The sequence below is a fragment of the Alexandromys fortis genome, unplaced genomic scaffold (genome assembly GCF_014885135.2).
Source record: "Alexandromys fortis isolate MF-2015 unplaced genomic scaffold, M_Fortis_MF-2015_v1.1 scaffold_31, whole genome shotgun sequence".
Classification (NCBI taxonomy): Eukaryota; Metazoa; Chordata; class Mammalia; order Rodentia; family Cricetidae; genus Alexandromys; species Alexandromys fortis.
This window is the reverse complement of record NW_026067974.1, coordinates 15,071,334-15,087,918: the sequence shown is the minus strand read 5'-3', so window position 1 is coordinate 15,087,918 and position 16,585 is coordinate 15,071,334. Positions and strand designations below refer to the sequence as shown.

The following is a 16,585-nucleotide window of genomic DNA, read 5'->3' as shown; positions in this document are numbered from 1 at the left end:
CTTGCTTGCACTGAGAAAAGCGAGTTTACCAGGAACCTCACCTAGGTCTCCAGGACTCCTTAGCATTATTGGAGTTAGGGGTGAGGGCTTAGAAGGAAGCCAGGACTACTGAAAACTGGGACTTGTAGAGCTGTAATGATGCTTCCAGTTCTCCAACAAATTGCCAAATTAGGTTTATTCTTTGGTTACCACACTTCTGAATGGCCATCAAGGGGCAGATGCTGGGCTTCTGTTTGTAGCCACTTTCTATGCCCCCAAATACCAAGCAACTCATAAAGGAAGCAAGCACAGTTTAGTACTGAAGATAAAGCTGAATGTATTTTACCTGAACTGCATTTTGAAGCATACTAAAACCATAGGGTGGGGGGCAAACCGAATTTCAGGTAGTTTTGCAAACTGATAAACAGTTTTTTTTACCCTTCCTCAAAAGTACAGTCACATCAATCAACACGATTTTGAATCTCTAGAAAGCACACTGAAACTGTTACATTTACAAACATTAAATTTATTATAACTAGAATGAATGTAATGGGTCTCAAATTTGGCCACCTCATAGCTCCGCTTAAGGAGGGGATTTTTTTTAAACAGAAAAATGCATTTTAACTTGGTCAAATTACTTGCACATTAAGAAACAACGTCTAAAAAGGAAAACAAGAAAAGCAACCCTTCAGTTTCACATAATTAACGGGAGAAAGCACACAAGTAACATCATGGCTAAATTTACCAAACCAAAGCCAGGGGGATTTTCTCTTCTGATTATGTGTCATAAAAAGGTCCGCTGTCTTATATACACATGTATATAATGTTACATTCCAGCACTGTAAAAAGTCCCCTTTGCCCCCCCCCCCCCCCCCCCCCCCCCGCCCCAGAGTTTTCAGTCTAGTCGCCGAACTTGGAAAGCGGCGCTCGCTCCTGCTGCCGGTGTAATTCGTTCTCGGTCAGCAGCTGGAGGTTCTCGGCGCGCAGCCGGTCCAGCTCCAGCTCCAGCTCCCGCACTCGCGCATCGACGCCGCCCAGCCGCTTGCTCTCCAGCCGCAGTCGGTTATTTTCGTCCTCCTTGCGCGAGAGGCACTTCTCCAGCTCCAGGTACTCTTTGATGAGCTCCTGCTTGCTCATGTTCTGCAGGCTCTCGGCGTGGTACCGTTCGTACGTCTCCGAGAAGTCCCGCTGCAGAAACTCGCTGCCATCCCCTCCCATGCCATCGCTGCCCCCGTCCTCCTCACCAACTTCTTCCACAAAGTCCTCATCGCTGGTGTCGTCGGATTTGGCGGCTGCCCGCTTGGGGTAGAGGCCGGTTTTGAGGTCAGGCTCCTCCTGATCGTGGTCATCCATGAGGAACTGCGTGGTGTTATAGGGCGCGACCGGCTGGCCCTTGGCGAACATCTCAGCTCGAACCCGCGAAGCTCGCAGGCTCTGCTTCTCGTCGAACTTTTTCTTCTCCTCCCAAGTCAGCTTGTAGTATGGCTTCCAATGCCGCTTCTTCTTGGAGGGGCGCCTCCGATGTTTTTTCTTGCCCAACTGTCTCTGCTGCTGTCCCCATGCCTCCTCGCCTCCAGCGGCAGAAGCACCCAACTTGGTGGCCTCCGAGTCATGACCTGGCAGGACAAGGGGCTCGGACATCGGTTCCCCCTCCACCGACGGGGAGGCACCGCCAGTAGATAGGTCCTCCCCGTTCTGGCCCTTCTCGCCTGTTTCCAGGCAGCTTGATTCTGGACGGTCATTGGTCTGCAGTGGGGGCGGCTGGAGCTTCAGGCCCCCTTCTCTCTCCTGTGCCGGACGGCCACCCGACTGCGGGGACGCTCTCGATTGCCACCTACTGTCCTCCTTGGGCACCCGTTCCTCCGCGCCTGGGGGGCGCTCAGAGTTCTGCTCCTCATGGACAACAGCAGCACCTGTACAGTTGCTAGTTGGAGGCTGGTGTTGATGTTCTGACAAGAGTGGCTCGGCCATGGCTTTAGTAGAGTCCTCTTCAGGAAGTTTGAGAAATTTTGGCTTAAGAAAAAAAAGGCTTTTCTTTCTTTTTAGAGAATGTCCAACAAAGTCCTCTTCGGCCGGTAATTTCTGCAGTGACTTCTTTCGTCCGTCTTGTCAGCAAACTCAAATCGCAACTTGGAGTTAAGTCAATAAAGGGTTAAGCGCTCACAAGCGTGGCCAACTAGCAAGTCCAAGAGGATGCAGCAGCAGGCACAGTACGTAATGTTCAGACTGGTGGGCTTCACGCCTCCCCGCTGAGCGCTCCCACGATGGAGGAGTTGGTGGGCAAGGAGGTGAGGCTTAAGTCCAATGGGTTAAACCCAGCCCCGAAGGGGTTAAAACTACCCGATGACGCTGCCTCCGAGGGGCCGAATCCACAAAGGGTTAAATCCCCTGCCGCAGAGCCCACAAGGGGTTAAAGTCCCAGAGCCACCTCCTCCCACTTCCACGGGTGTCGCTCCAACCCGAGCTCCCAGTTCCCCAGGCCGGGCCGGAGCCTTAGCCGAGGACAGACAAACTCATCTCCCCTCTGGCTCGATGCTCCGCTCAGTTCTCCTCCGCCTCCTCCTCTTTTCCTCCCTCCCTCCTCCCCCTTCAGACAGCTCTTCTTCCGCCTCCTCCTCCGGCTTCCCCTCCCAACCTGACTTTCCACCTGCCAACTTCCAACTGCTGTCTCCTAGCCCTCAGCGCCTCTTATATATAGAAGCTTGCTAGCCCCGCCTGTGCGCATGCGTAACGGAGTCCAGCTGTGGGGCTGCCGGGAGTCGTAGTCCTCTTCTTTCGGGCCCGCCGTCGTCGCGCGCCGTGCAACGTAGCCAATCGTAGAGCGCGTAGGGGGCGTCTCCCAGGCCGCCTCCTTCCATCGCTTTGCAGTCGCTGAAGAAACGTGAGCGGTCATTGGGCAAGAGTTATTCGTCTCTCTGAGGGGGGGAAGACCAATCGCAAGGGAGATGGGGCGGATTCTGGACCATACCATTGTGCTTCAGGAATACAAGAAGATTCCATGACCTTTGGGAGCCTAGACAGAATATTTTTATTAAAAGGTGCGTTTAAAAGATCAATGTCGTATTCTGCTCTCAGCGGAAAGGTTCGGATAGTTATAGACGGTTTTCAACTAGTGCAAAAATGGTTTGTCCCTAAAAAGTAGTCCCTGAAGTGTAAAAGAGGATTAAATCCTATAAAGAGAGATGTTGGTCATGATTACTGACATTGGATTCTTAAAATTATAGTAATGTCTCTGAGGCAGGTGACGAGTTCCTGGGAGAGAGATAAGCGGAAGGATATTGTGGACAAATATTTATTTAAAAAACAAAACCCGAAAAGCGCATGAAGAAGTAAACAAATGAAGAATTAAGAAGTGCCGCCTTAAAGGCACAGTGTGTCGGCCTGTTGTGCATCAGCCTCACGCTAGGCCTCGGGAGATGAGAGGGCGGGTTCGAGTCCTGAGTGACGTCGGCCCCCCAGGCTACCCTGGGGACCCTTGGGTGAGAAAAGCCACCTTGGCCAAGAGCCATCTCCACACCAGGGGCGAAAGCAAAATGGACATCCGGGGTCTAGCACTTCGTCTGAGTCCCACCGAAAGCGCGTAATGGGGGCAAAGGAGTCACCCCGAACCCCGGATTCGGCCGACGACAATGGCCTCCCTGGGCCTTGGCTTCGTCGCTTTTGAGACCGCAGACCTTTCCCTAGCAGCGACAGGAGAGTTCGGGCCAGTTGATGCACATCTCTGTCGGGGAGGGATTCAAAAATCAATGCGATTCCGAAAGGAGCACGGTGTTGTCCAGAGATGAGATTGGGGGAAAGAGGCTTGGAGGAGGAGAGCTGGAGGCCTTCGCTGAAAACGGGTGTGCTTGGCCCCGGGCCGTAGGGTAGATTGGGGGTGAAGTGGGGTCCTGTTTCCCCCTTAAAAGGAGTTCGGACTCTGGTCTTTCACTTGAAGGGCTCTGAGAACTCTCTTTAATCCCCTTGGTGTAATTGCTGCAGCTTCCTTTGCTTGAGTACCTAGTGACCCTTGCTTCTTATTTCTCCCTACATCCCAGCCAGAATCCAGTGAGAGTGTACACATGGAACTATTTGACCACCACAGCCATGTGAGACAGGCCAGGATTTAGCCTCCATTTTAGATGTAAGAAAGCACTAAAACTTGGAGTACTAAAGTGACTTATCCAAGGTCATGGGGCAACCAAGTGGCAGATCAAACTAGAGGTCCTGTCTACCTGACACCCAATACCATTTTTATTTATTTATTGTGTCCAAAACACAAAATCCAAGGCCTGGAGAGCTGGCTCAGCAGATAAGAGCGCTGGCACCCACATGTTGTCTCCAGATCCAGGGACTCTGATGCCTCCCATGGGCACCAGGCAAGTACCTGACTCATACATACACACAGGAAAAAAACACTTCAGATATGTAAAATAATAAAAATCATTTAAAACCGGGCGGTGGTGGCCCCAGCACTTAGGAGGTAGAGGTAGGCAGATCTCAGTGAGTTCAAGGCCAGCCTGATCTACAAAATGAGTTTCAGGACAACCAGGACTATTACACAGAGGAAAAAAAACTGTCTTAAAAACAAAAAAATTTTAAGACAAAACACAAAATCCCCCTCCCCCCATTTCCTCAAGAACCCTGGACTTTATTGCCAATCACTTCAAACGGTTGCAAACAATGCAGTTAGCAGTCATCTGCTAGGGCAGAAAAGAGCTTTAGAGCAGTAAGTTGCTCAGACTACAGTGAGCAACCCAAGCACAGCAGCTGAGATTGCAGGTAAAGCCTCGTGAGCCTTGCTGTCCGGGCTGGGCAGTCTGTGGACAGGCCTTCTGGAACAGCTGCCTGGGACGGAGCATAAAGAACATTTTACTTTGTCTCTGTTGTGTTTGAGGCCAGGCCTCATCCTCCTGCCTCAGCCTCCACAGTAATGGCAGCTGTAGGTGCATGCCACCTCCCAGGGTGTAAAAGAGTTGAGGAACTTCAGAGAGGTGGGGGCGGGGCGGGGGGGGGGATAGCAGTTGTAGTGCAAGGCTGTCTCCAAGGGGAAGCAAGAAGGAATGCTCCCTGGGGAACATTCAGATGTTTTGAAAATTCTAGCTTGTTTCCATGTACTTCCAGAAACTCAGGTCTGTCTGAAAATCCTGCCTTTCTCTGTCTTCATGACGTAGGAGGCACCAGGAGATGAAGAAGAGGAAAAGGGGCACGGGCCGCGGGAGAAGATGGCTCCGTAGCTGAGAGCACGTGTCCTCTCAGTTCACAGCTGTTGGTCCAGCTCCAAGGGTCTGGCGCTGTCTTCTGACCTCCACCAGTGCCAGACATATGCGTTACAGGGACATACATGCCAACAAAATTCATGCATAAAATGTAGCTTAACACTACACCCCAGACAGGGTTTTGCTGTGTGACAGTTTTAGCTGTCCTGGAACTAGCTCTGTAGACCTGGAACTCACAGAGATCCTCCTGCCTCTGCCTCCCCAGTACTGGGATTAAAGTTGTGCACCACCACCGCCTGGCTGTATCTTAAATTTTTTCTTAAGAGGAAATAGGTGGAGGTTTAATCCCAGCACTTGGATCTCTGTGAGTTCAAGGCCAGCCTGGTCTACATAGTGAGTTCTGGGACAGCCAGGGCTACACAGTGAAACCCTGTCTCAAGAAACAATTTTTTTTTTTTTAAGAGGAAATGAGGTCTTTGGAAACAACTTGACTGGGAGAGTCAAAACTTCCAAACTTCAGGCATTGGAGGATTTGAGCATTCAGTCAGGGATGTACACGTTAAAGTTGAACCTAGACAAAGTTTACTGGGCAGTGTTAAGCCGTGGGGTCACCAGGCTGTAGGGTTCCAGAACCTCTAGCCCTTTGCCAAGCATTTCCCACTCTCCAGTCATTGTTCAACGTCTCAACTCCTGCCTTATGAGGAGGAGACCATTCCTAGTTCGCAAACAAGCTGACCCCGACTCAGTTCTTCAGGTCCCAGCTTGCAGAGCCAACGCGTGAGCTGTGAAGCTGACAGTCTACTTTCCCTGCATGCATTGTGGTCCCAGTTCGATGGGCTCCCACTGCCCAGCTGATGTCTGCCTTCAGCACAGGCTTTTCAGCCTTTTCCTGTGACCCTGGACTGTGCCCTGAAGTACCAGTGCAGTGTGTGGTGTCTGTCTTTAGGGCTACCCTCCTGCTGCTAAGGCCCCACAGAGTGACTGTATTTCCCATTAGGCCTAAGGATGGCCAAAGCCTGGGGAAGTGTTCAGACCTACAGTGTTAGGGAACTCAGAGGAACACACCTAGGGATCTCCAGTACCATCCTTTTCCCCCCAGAGCAAGGGAGAGCCTGAGGCTCAGGTGGTAGCAGCTGCCAATAGCTAGCCCTGTAGGCTCTGAGCACTAGAAGGTGCTGGAGTGGTCAGTTTAAAGCGGAATACAGTCTAGTGGTTGGAGGCAAGCCAGGCAGGCACAGCAGGGTCGGCCCACAATATCCGATCAGAGGCCAGGCCACCTAGGCAGTTCTTAGCAAAAGTTCTAAAGCCAAGCAAGCAGCTCAAGAGGTCTGTGCAGGTCCTGGGTCCACAACTGGGGATTGGTGGTCAGGCAATGGAGGACCTGTCCCCACCCCTCCCAGTGGGTGGGCCCGGGCCTTCTAGAAAGTTCTCTGGGAAGAACAGGAGGACATGATAGGAAGTAACAACCAAGACTTAAGTAAGAAGTTAAGTCTTCTTCTAAACGACGCTGAGGAAGAGGCAGCATTGTTTGGAGCCCACCGCAGAGAACTCCAATTCTTAGGGCGGCGTGCAAAGTTGGGCCAGCAGCCCTCCCCCCCTAGGGCGGGGCCAACCAACCCCCGGCTCCTGATAAGAACTCTAAGCCTCCACGCGACACCCCCCCTCCCCCCGCCCAGGTACTCCCTGACCCCAGTAGGAGACCTGTTTTCTCCTGGTTCCTCTAGGGAGGAGGGAAAATATTACTTATAAGGAAGTCCTAGCTCTTCTTCAGAGCATTTAGGGAGTGGGACTGGACTTGTGTCTCGCGCGACCCGCCCGTTTTCCCGCTCTTTTCGTGGGCGCCCAGACGGCAGACTGAGGAGGTTTTCTTTTGTTTAATGAAGGGTTCAATTGCACGTGAATCTTCAGTGAAGTCCTGAGCGCGATGTGAACTTGTGCGTGTGTGCGGGGCGTCCCAGCCCCCAGCCTGCACACCCCTCCCATTCCTCCCGGCTCCAGTCTTTCCTGTAACCTTTCAGCCAATCAGTCTTCAGGCCAGGTCCATGTCCCAACTCGCCCAAGAGCTGAGTCTCGGCAGGGAGCCGACTCGGCAGGAGCAAAGTCAGGTGACCCAGAGGGTGGGGTCGGAGGGTGCTCACCGCCAACCCCAAAGCTAGGATGTGCACCATGACAGCAGCCAATCCAACCGCTTGGGGACTCTGGGCGTCAGTGCGAGTTGCAGGGAAGGGTGGGGTCTTATTGCCCCCCCCCCCCCCCAAGGAGGGCGTGCCAAGGCGAAAGAGGATAGGAGGGGTTTCTAATGCTGTTTCCCTAAACCTAGGGAGGCTCAGGTCACGGCAGGACGTGCGCGGGGACTCGTCATAGCCTTCTCAGTTGCTAGAGAGACCCCTTCCTTGAGTCACCTCTTCTGGGTCCGAAACTGTCGGAAAAGCCACTGGACAACGAAGGGCCACAGGATAAAGAAGAGCAGCGTGGGAGCCGAGAGCCCTAGGGGCCAAGGCCGAGTCCTGGGTGGCCTCTGCAGCCAAGAGGGAAGGAGTCAGAAGCCAGCCCAGCTTCAGGACAGCCCGCCTCCTAGAAACTTACTTCCAGACCTCTTTTGGCCTGGCCTCCCGGAGACTGGGAGGGTCCTAAGCCTACCTGTGCTCCACTAACCTGAAGCGTGCCCCTCCCCTCCCCCTCCCCCACGGGTCCAATCCCAGGTGAGACAGCTTCCAAGCCGGCTCCTCCAGGCCTCAAAAGGACCAGACTAGTAGTACTGTACCGGAAAGATGTGTACTGGAAGAAACAAAGCTCATATTTCAAACAAGGACCCAGCACTTCCTAGCATGTGCAAGACCCCGGGTTTCACCCTAGCACAGCAAAACACAAGAGATACAGAAGACGGGCATGTGGCCCTTGCCTGTAATCCCAGCACTCAGGAGGCTAGGCAGGAGGATCACAGGTGAATTCCAAGGCTAGCCTGACCGACACATCAGGACCCTGTCTCAAAAAAAAAAAAAAAAAAAAAAAAAAAAAAAAAAAAAAAAAAAAAAAAAAAAAAAAAAAGAAAAAAGAAAAAAAAGAAAGAGGAAGAAGAGGAGGAGGAAGAACAAAGTCAAAAAAGAAGAAAATGAAGCCCTGCTTTTTCTGTGGGCAATTTTGTTTCAGGAAAACCCTACAGAAAACAAAACGCTCACCTGTTGGAGGAATAAGAGAATGGAAAATCAACAGATTTTTGCAAGCACTAAATAAATTACTGTCAAGGCAAAGATCATCAGTTGTCAGACACAGTATGGCAAAATGGTTGATGAGCTGGACATTCCGTGGCTTCAAGAGGAAAACTTGACATCATGGAGTTGGGGCCAGACTGTCACCAGGCCAGCAGTACACGCTAGACTCCTTAGTGGTAGAGGGCCAGGTACTACTACCTGTCCCCTAGTGTCGCCTGATGTGAGGAACATCACTCTGATATGGTTTGTTGTTTGTTTGTAAAACAATGATGACTTTATTTTATGTGTGTGTGTGTGTGTGTGTGTGCTTGCCCCATGGGTGTGGGAGGTGCCCATCAAGGTCTGATTCCCTGGAACTGAAGTTCCAGCCATTTCTGAACTGTCTGCCATGGGTACAAGGAAGTGAACTTGGGCCTCCGGATGAAGAGGAGGCACTCTTAACAGCGGATCCATCTTTCCAGCCCCTGATTTCTGTTTTTAATTTATTGAGACAGGGTCTTAACTTTATAGCTCAGGTTGGCCTGGAACTCACAGCAACCCTTCTGTCTCAGCCTCCCAAGTGCTAGGATTACAAGTGTAAACTACACTGGGTGGCAGAGGGGAGGAGACAGGCAGGCAAATCACCGTGAGTTCAAGACCAGCCTGGTCTACATAGTGAGTTCCAGGCCAGCCAGAGCTACACAGTGAGCCCATATCTCAAACAAATCACACACGCACAAAACCCAAGGGCTAGACAGAGGACTCAGTAGGTAAGAGCGTTTGCTGGTCTTGCAGAGGACCCAGCATTCACATGGCAGCTCACAACTGTCTCTGATTCCACTTTCAGAGGATTCAACACCCTCTCCTGACTTCTGAGGATACCAGGCACACATGTGGTACATATACATACATGCAGGCAAACACTCATGCACATACACCTAAATAAAAACCAAAACACTAAAACCAAAACCAAGTGTAAGCTACCTCACATAGTCTCTGGCCAGAATGTTTAACTAGATACAAAGCCAATCTTTGGATCTTAACTCATTTCACAGAAAATACGGTGTACAAGGAAATCAGGCATGATCAGGCCCCAGAAGTGGGGCAGTCTGCATGCCCCTGTGCCAGGACTAGTTTAGGCTGAGGGGTGTAGCTCAGATGCTGAGCTAAATGCCCTGCGTTTGACACCTGCTTCCAGCAGAGGCAACGACAGAAATAATGGTTTAGGGACAGTGTGACCCCAGACTGATCAACAGCGGCTGAAACAACTCGGAAAATCTGAACTTGGACTGGATATCTGGTGATATTACAGAATTGTAATAAAATATATTCAGAATTCAGAGTGGAACTTTATGACGTTTACAATATATATTTTTTTTCTTTTTGGCTGGTGTGGAACTCAAAGCTTAGGCAAGTCTCAAGCTTCACGGATTCCCCCTGACTCTGCCTCCAGGGTGTTAGGATTGTAGGTGTGCTGTGATGGTTGATTTAAAATGCTAAGGGTCCTGGCACTTGGGAGGCAGAGGCAGGTTGATCTCTTCAGTTCAAAGTCAACCTGTTCTACAGTGTAAGTTCTAGGACAGGCAGGGCTGTTAACACAGAGAAACCCTGACTCAAAAAAACAAAACAAGGGGCTGGGGAGATGGCTCAGCTGTTAAGAGCTGCTGTTCCAGAGGTCCTGAGTTCAATTCCCAGTAACCACATGGTGGCTCACAACCATCTATAATGAGATCTGGTGCCCTCTTCTGGCCTGCAGGCGTATATGCAGGCAGAACACTGTATACATAATAAATAAATCTCTAAAACAACAACAAGTGCTGAGGATCAATGAGATGGTTAGCAAGAAAGGTGTTTGTGGCCAAGACTGATGATCCTAGTTCAATCTCCAGGACTCACAGTAGGAGAGATGTAGTTGTCCTGTGACCTACACACACACACACACACACACACACACACACACACACACACACACGTCATCCCCCGCATTTTAGCTAGGTCTCATGTCCCAGGTCTGTGATTTTCAGTTACTTAGCAAATGCTAGGTTTAAACTTCTTTCCCACTTTTGGTGACGCTAGATTGAGCCCAGTGCCCCAGGGCTTCTAGGGAAATGCCCCATTACTGTGCTGTATCTCCAGCCCAACCCCAGCAACTGTATAATCTACGAAACAGTCTAATTGCTAATGGGCAACTTGGTAAGACCTTGTCTCAAATAAAAGACAAGCTGACGAAGTGGCTCAATGGTAGAGTCCTTGCTTAGCACAGGGGGTGGCTGGGCGGGGGGGGGGGGGGGGGGGGGGGGGGGGGGGGGGGGGGGGGGGGGGGGGGGGGGGGGGGGGGGGGGGGGGGGGGGGGGGGGGGGTCCTTCACATTTCAAGTGGGTAAAAGGTGGCATGGGAATAGAGAATGCTGTGGGGGAGGGGCAGCAGTGTTGAAATCCTTGTCACCAAGGCTCAGATCCACCATACTCAGTAGGTTAGGGGTCACACCAGAGATCTCCAAATAGAGCAACGAAGCCTACTCCCGGTTTAAACACCCTTTAACCACATTCTCACTAGGATGGGTGTACCCTGTGCTTCATCAATGCTATTAACCGGAGCCCACGGGAGGAGACCGGTAGGCTCTGGGTACAGCAAAAGCAGTTCAAGGGCTTCCATGGTGTGCCCCCAGGCAAGCTAAGTTCTCGGGCCTCTATTTCCTCTTCTGCAAAAGGGAAATCAAGTCAGGTGTGGTGGTGAGGTTGTAACCTCAGTATTTGGGAGGCTGAGGTTGGAGGAAGGTAAATTCTAAACCTTTGGGCTACATAGCAAGATCTCACCACAAACAGACAAAAGCCAACCCTGTAGGCCACAATGTGAGTGAGGAGAAAGAGAGAGAGAGAGAGAGAGAGAGAGAGAGAGAGAGAGAGAGAGAGAGAGAGAGAGAAGGGGAGGGAGAGAATAAATCAGCAGGACAGGGACCTCTGTGAGTTCAAGGCCAGCCTGGTCTACAGGGCTAGTTCCTAGACAGTCAAGGCTACAAAGAGAAACCCCAACTTGAAAAGTAAAAAAAACCAAACCAAACAAACAAACCAGAAAGAAACAAACAAACACCTTTTGGGCGGCCGGCAGAATGGCTCCCTTCTGGAACTCAAGGCTGGGACAGGCAGATTCACAGAAGAGCAGCCCAGGCTACACAGTGAGTCCCTAACCAGCCTAGGTGATTGGCTTGAGTCCCTATCTCAAACAACACCAGTGAAAACAAAACAAAGGGACACTTAGAGGAGGGGTGTGGGCAGATGACAGGAGCACAGCTGAACAGTTGGGGGCAAACCCTAAATCTAGGAACTGGAGTGCTGCCTGAGGGCCCACAGCGACCCCATCCCAATGCAAAAGCAGACACTCTGTGGCCCTTCCAACTCTTGAGGGTGACTCCCCGCTTGGTTTTTCTTGGGCTGGGCTATCAGTGAGGGGTCCCCCTTTCCTAAGAGGCTCTTCCCACACTCCCACCCGATGGCTTCCCCAACTAGAACAGAAGCCACACCACTCAATTCTCTGCACAGAGCAGTGGACGGTGGAGCCATGGGACCAAAGCCCCAAACAGCCCAGTGAGGAATCCAGGGTGGAGTCCTGAGGCGCTCTTGCCCAATCTCTCAGTGAAGGAGGGAGACACTCACCTGCTCACGTGGCTGGGACTTGCTCTCCAGGCTCTGTAATCTTCTCTGGACATTCCTCATGCTTTCCTGCATGGCCCGGACTGTTCTTACCAGCCATTTGTCCAGTTCCTGGGGCCCCATCAGGCTACCTTCCAACCCCTCTGCGGAGCATAGAGACAAAGGGCAGGGGATGAAGGAGAAGTCTAAGAGCGTGCTGACCCTGTCCCCATTGTGGCCGTTACAGCGTCCATTCCCAGGACAGAGTAATGGGCTGCTTGCTGGCATGGGGCTGACCTAGCACTGCCACCGATGAGCTGTGTGACTCCTGAAAATGAGGGGACGATGTCCTCTTCCTCACGCACCTGGTGTGCTCAGGGGACTAAACAACAATTTATGGAAGTGTCCCTTTGGCGATTCAGCACGCAGGACATTCTAGACCAGGACAAGGCAGACAGAACTCACAGTCTCCCTCTGAGAATTCTGAATGTGAGGGAGGGAGAGGACAACTTCCGGCCGCCATGCACCTGTGTCTATAAGCTGCCTTTGCTGAGGGCGCAGAGGCCAGCAACCTCAGAAAACGCCAGGCCAGGGACTGTGCTCACCTTAGGCTGTTGGGGAGCCCTCCCAGACTGCTCTACTGGACTTTCCACCTTTGTCCTAAGAGATCAACACAGGGAAAGCTTGGGGTACCGGGACCATGGGCAGGACAGAGAGCTCACCTTTTTCACTGGGGGGCTCAGGGTTGCCTCCGGTGTCCAGCTCTGGGCCAGCTGCTCCCCTCTGCTCTGCGCAGGCCTGCTGAGCTGAGTCGCAGGTCTCAGGGTGGAGGTGGGGCAGCTCTGACCCGGGAGGAACAGGGGAGAAGAGGGACGGTCTCACCAACTCTGGCTCCAGCTGCTCCAGAGAATCACAGAAAACCTCCAGGTCCAAGTCCCTGGGTGGCTGGGGCTCTGGAGAGGGAAAAGGCAAGACTCTTGTGAAGGGGAGCTGCACTGGCATTGGGGTTCCTACTCTGGAGGGAGGGGAGAGTGGGCAGCTGAGTAGCAAGTCCTTCCTCAGGGGACCTAGAGTTCTTGCCATAGCAAGTACGATGGGCCCAAGACACAAGACCCTGAAAACAGCCTCAGAGCCTTCCCTTGGCCTCTGAAAGCACAGGAAGTCTTAGTGCCCCTGGACATGCTGATATAAAGGGGACACCAAGTGTCTCCTCTCCTGAAGGTGTTCCTTCCCAGTCTAGGCATGGCTCTGTATCTCCCCTGCTCAATGGCTAACCTGGACTTGGAGGTACTGGCTCCTTCAGGAGGCAAGAAGGCTCTGGAGCAGCCTGATCGTCTCTGTCCAGCGCTGGCTCTTTCCAACCTATGGAGACACAGCCCGTGAAGCGGGGGCAGGGGAGAGGCTGGCATCTGCCAGTGAGATCAAGTCCCTTGTCCCCATTAGTCATGCATACGAGCTGATAACTAGCCCAACGGGGCACTGATTGAGGGCCTTACAGATAGCACACCTGGGGCCCTTTGCTCCTACTGCCTGCCCCACACAGCAGCCACCCACCAGCCCACACCCGAGGCAGTTCGCTCCGTATTTTCAGGGCTCCCATCCTGGAGATCTGACCTGTGACCCTTCTTAGGAAGGTGTCTGGGGGCCTCGGCATGTCAGGGATCACCTGGTACAGGGGCTCAAAATAACCAAACATATCTTCCGCCACTTCGCCCAGGGGCACTGTGTCAATCACCTGTGCAGGAAGGGTTCTAATGGGACAGGCTGGCTCCTCCCACTCCCACCCCAATTCCCTCCGGGTGGAGCCTCTCCCCTTACTACTTTCTTCCCCTGTACCTCCACCTGGCATCAGTCAGGATTGGGAGAGAGGGCAACAGAAAGGTGATTTCCCAAAGGATATCAACGGGTAGGAAACATGGAAGCGCACCCCTGAAGAGTGAGGGGCAAGCCACCCTTAGGGACTGAGCGCCACAGCCCTAACTACCTTCTGTGCCACCAGCTTCATCTCAGAGATGTAGGCAGACATGGCTTCCCCCCTGCTCATCTTGCCCAGGCTGTTCCAGGCATCCCTAGGAGGCAGAGGGCTGTCAGAAGCTGGGTGACAGCTGAGGCATTTGTACCCTGCCCGAGGGAAGCTCACCACTTATAACGTCCAATGGGGTCCCAGAACCCAGGCCGGGGGACCAGGCAGGGCCCCATGGTAGCCTGCTTGTAGTAGCTGTAGAATCGCAGCATCTCTTCATAGGAAGGGCGGTAAGAGCCTGCGCAGAGCAGAGGGTTGGGAAACAGAGGGCACCGCATCAGCCCCGGTTCCAAGAGGATGAAGGGGGCACCTTGGAAGGGCAGAGGCGGCTACGGATCCCACCCCTGGCATCTAAAACAGGAAGCAGAGAGGAACCCCACCACAGTCTAGGGAGGAACTTGGCTGTAAACATTGCAGGGTTCAGGCCCAGTTCCATTTGGGGGTCAGAGCCTAAGCAACCATCCTGAACCCCAAAATGCCAATCCCTACAGCCTCACCATTCTTAGGCAGGTTCTGAATGACGCTGACGGCGGCCTGGAACTGTTTCTGGCAGTCGGGTTCTTCCTTCTCAGTGCCCATGCTACTCCAAGCTCGGGAGCCCTACTTTGGAGCAACTCTGCAAGAGCGAGTGTCAGTGTTACCAGGCCTCATGGTCCACGGTGGCACTGTAAACAACCGGTCTAGTTCCCAGAGAGGCAAACAAAGTCCCAAGACCTGAATGCTACCCCAGGAGGCCAGAAGTTGAGCTGAGGGTCCTTCTCCTACCTCAAGGCAGCGTCAATGGGGCCAGAGTGGCGAGGACCACCAGTGTGGCCATGGGTGGAAGGAGAGGCAGGTGGCAAGGGTCTCAGAGCCCTGTACGTCCTCAGATGCACCTCTCGAGGTTGCCCATTTCCAATTCCTGAACGGGCGAATCGGCGAGCGAGGAGGAGTCGGGAGGGGGGGTGGGCACCCTGGCTTCCCGCGCCCCGGCACCTCACTCAATCTTAGGCGCCCACTGACGGGACACCGGGGTCCTCTTCTCACCACTAACCAGTGGTTTCGGATTGACCTCTGGGTTTAGGGGGGCAGGAATAGGGCGGGATGCAAAGCGAGAAGAAAATTAAAGCCAATGAGAGACACCGTTTCACATTCGGCTTTTATATCCTACCCAGTCAGAAAGGCTCTTTCAAGAGTATGCAAATAGTTTCACTCTGCCTCTCCCATTCAGGCGGGGCTGAGTTCTGGGTCGCACTCCGCACCGCCCGACAGCCAGAAGCGGGCTGCAGCGCCTCCCGGTGGACACACTGAATGGTCGCGGCGTCCGCGCGCCCCCTGGTGGACACTCACGGGAGTAGGTCGGCTGATGCTGGCCCCGCCTATCCGAGACACCGCCACCCAGCTCTTGGAACGCGTCTACGCTGGCAATAGAGGCGAGTCCTGGAGCCCGGCGTTCCGCAGAAGGGACGCTGGAGCTGAGTTTTGGAAAAAGTCAGAGTGAACCAGAAAAATAACGAAAAAGAACATTCCTGGAAGGAATCAAAGATTAAAAGCCGAGGCGAAGGTTCGACAATTAGTAAGAAAATTCAAGATCGCAGAAAGGGTGGGGACTCAAGCAAGCACACAGAATTGCTGGGACTTGGATATGTGGGGACAGAAAAGAGTAGGGCAAGTAGATAGCGATTCTAGGTCCCGGGAAACGCAACTTTTAGCGTGGGACGCCTGGCTGTCGGCCGCTGCCAAGTGCCAGCTCTCTGTCCCTACCCAAAACTTGTGCTTGAGAAGCCACCTGGACAGCCCACCCTTCGCATTCACAAGTGTAAACCTAACACTACGTCGGCTCCCATAAAAGGAGGTTTTCCATGGGCTGACGTCACCAACACTTTCTCAGAGTGCGGTGCAGAAGATCCCTTGACCAAGGATGGAGTGTCGCTATGGTGTACCAAGTCTCTTAAGCTCTGAACCCCAGAACCAGATTTTGGGACTCTAAACTTAGTCGCAGATCAGTCCAGACCAGTTAGCTTCGAGACGTCCACCACTAAGGGGTGGCTACTGGCTCGGAGCTGAGAGGTTAATCCATGACGTCACTGCCTCAGCCTCCCGCCCCCATCCCTGCGCAGCTCGGTTCTGGGGTTCTATGGGCTTCCCCCGCCCCAAGGACCCTTTAGCCCAGCACGAGCCTCTATAGAGCTGTCCCCTGCCTGGCTCCCGAAAGGACCCGGCAAAAGTGGATGAAGCAGGGTCAGAGTCCCCAGAAAAAAGTGTCTGTGCGGGAGGACAGTCCTCTCCTAGGGTATTCAATCCCCTCTTACAGGGACTCTGGCCACTGGTGTGGAAAGACCAGTGGAAAGACGGACTCACTAGCAGAGGCGAACGCGTAGACGCGGGGGACGAACAGCTCCGGGCCCGGGGGTCCCGCAGGCGCCTCGCACCGCCCATTTCCAGCCTCGCTCCGCCCCCTCCACCTCGTCCCTCCCTCTCTCCCTCCTCCCGAGGTCTTCTCCTCCCGACTCTCACGGCGCCGCTAAGTTTCTTCGCTCGGGACCGCGCACTGGGCGCGGGCTGGGTGCAAGCTGTGTGCCGGTTGAC

The 16,585-nt window shown here is 53.2% G+C and overlaps 2 protein-coding genes across 6 annotated transcripts; both read right to left on the bottom strand.

Annotated features, from left to right (window-relative positions):
- Positions 1-484: 484 nt before the first annotated feature.
- Positions 485-3,047, bottom strand: Hexim1 (HEXIM P-TEFb complex subunit 1). Its single transcript, XM_050156571.1, has one exon. It carries the CDS (start codon positions 1,948-1,950, stop codon positions 880-882), a length of 1,071 nt encoding a protein of 356 aa, XP_050012528.1. The 5' UTR covers positions 1,951-3,047; the 3' UTR covers positions 485-879.
- Positions 3,048-3,255: 208 nt separating this feature from the next.
- On the bottom strand, positions 3,256-16,532 carry Acbd4 (acyl-CoA binding domain containing 4). 5 transcript variants are annotated; one of them, XM_050156575.1, is made up of 11 exons: positions 16,514-16,532; positions 15,347-15,471; positions 14,783-15,070; positions 14,515-14,633; positions 14,135-14,255; positions 13,979-14,063; positions 13,609-13,729; positions 13,270-13,356; positions 12,717-12,947; positions 12,019-12,158; positions 3,256-3,700 (listed from the first exon to the last, which is right to left on the bottom strand). In XM_050156575.1, exons 4-11 carry the CDS (start codon positions 14,594-14,596, stop codon positions 3,578-3,580), a joined length of 990 nt encoding a protein of 329 aa, XP_050012532.1. In that variant the 5' UTR covers positions 14,597-14,633; positions 14,783-15,070; positions 15,347-15,471; positions 16,514-16,532; the 3' UTR covers positions 3,256-3,577. The 5 variants fall into 5 exon arrangements, with proteins under 5 accessions (XP_050012532.1, XP_050012529.1, XP_050012531.1 ...); XM_050156572.1 differs by lacking the exon at positions 16,514-16,532 and adding an exon at positions 16,358-16,445; XM_050156577.1 differs by lacking the exons at positions 3,256-3,700; positions 16,514-16,532 and adding exons at positions 3,708-4,803; positions 16,358-16,445.
- Between the last annotated feature and the right edge of the window lie 53 nt (positions 16,533-16,585).

Bases quoted from the DNA above. Each gene is read 5' to 3' on its own strand.
- Hexim1 (XM_050156571.1), bottom strand. From the start codon at position 1,950: ATGGCCGAGCCACTCTTGTCAGAACATCAACACCAGCCTCCAACTAGC.
- Acbd4 (XM_050156575.1), bottom strand. From the start codon at position 14,596: ATGGGCACTGAGAAGGAAGAACCCGACTGCCAGAAACAGTTCCAGGCC. The intron at 12,948-13,269 runs GTTAGCCATTGA...TTCCCTCTCCAG, and splicing joins GCCAGTACCTCCAAGTCCAG to AGCCCCAGCCACCCAGGGAC. The intron at 12,159-12,716 runs GTGAGCTCTCTG...TATGCTCCGCAG, and splicing joins TGAGCCCCCCAGTGAAAAAG to AGGGGTTGGAAGGTAGCCTG.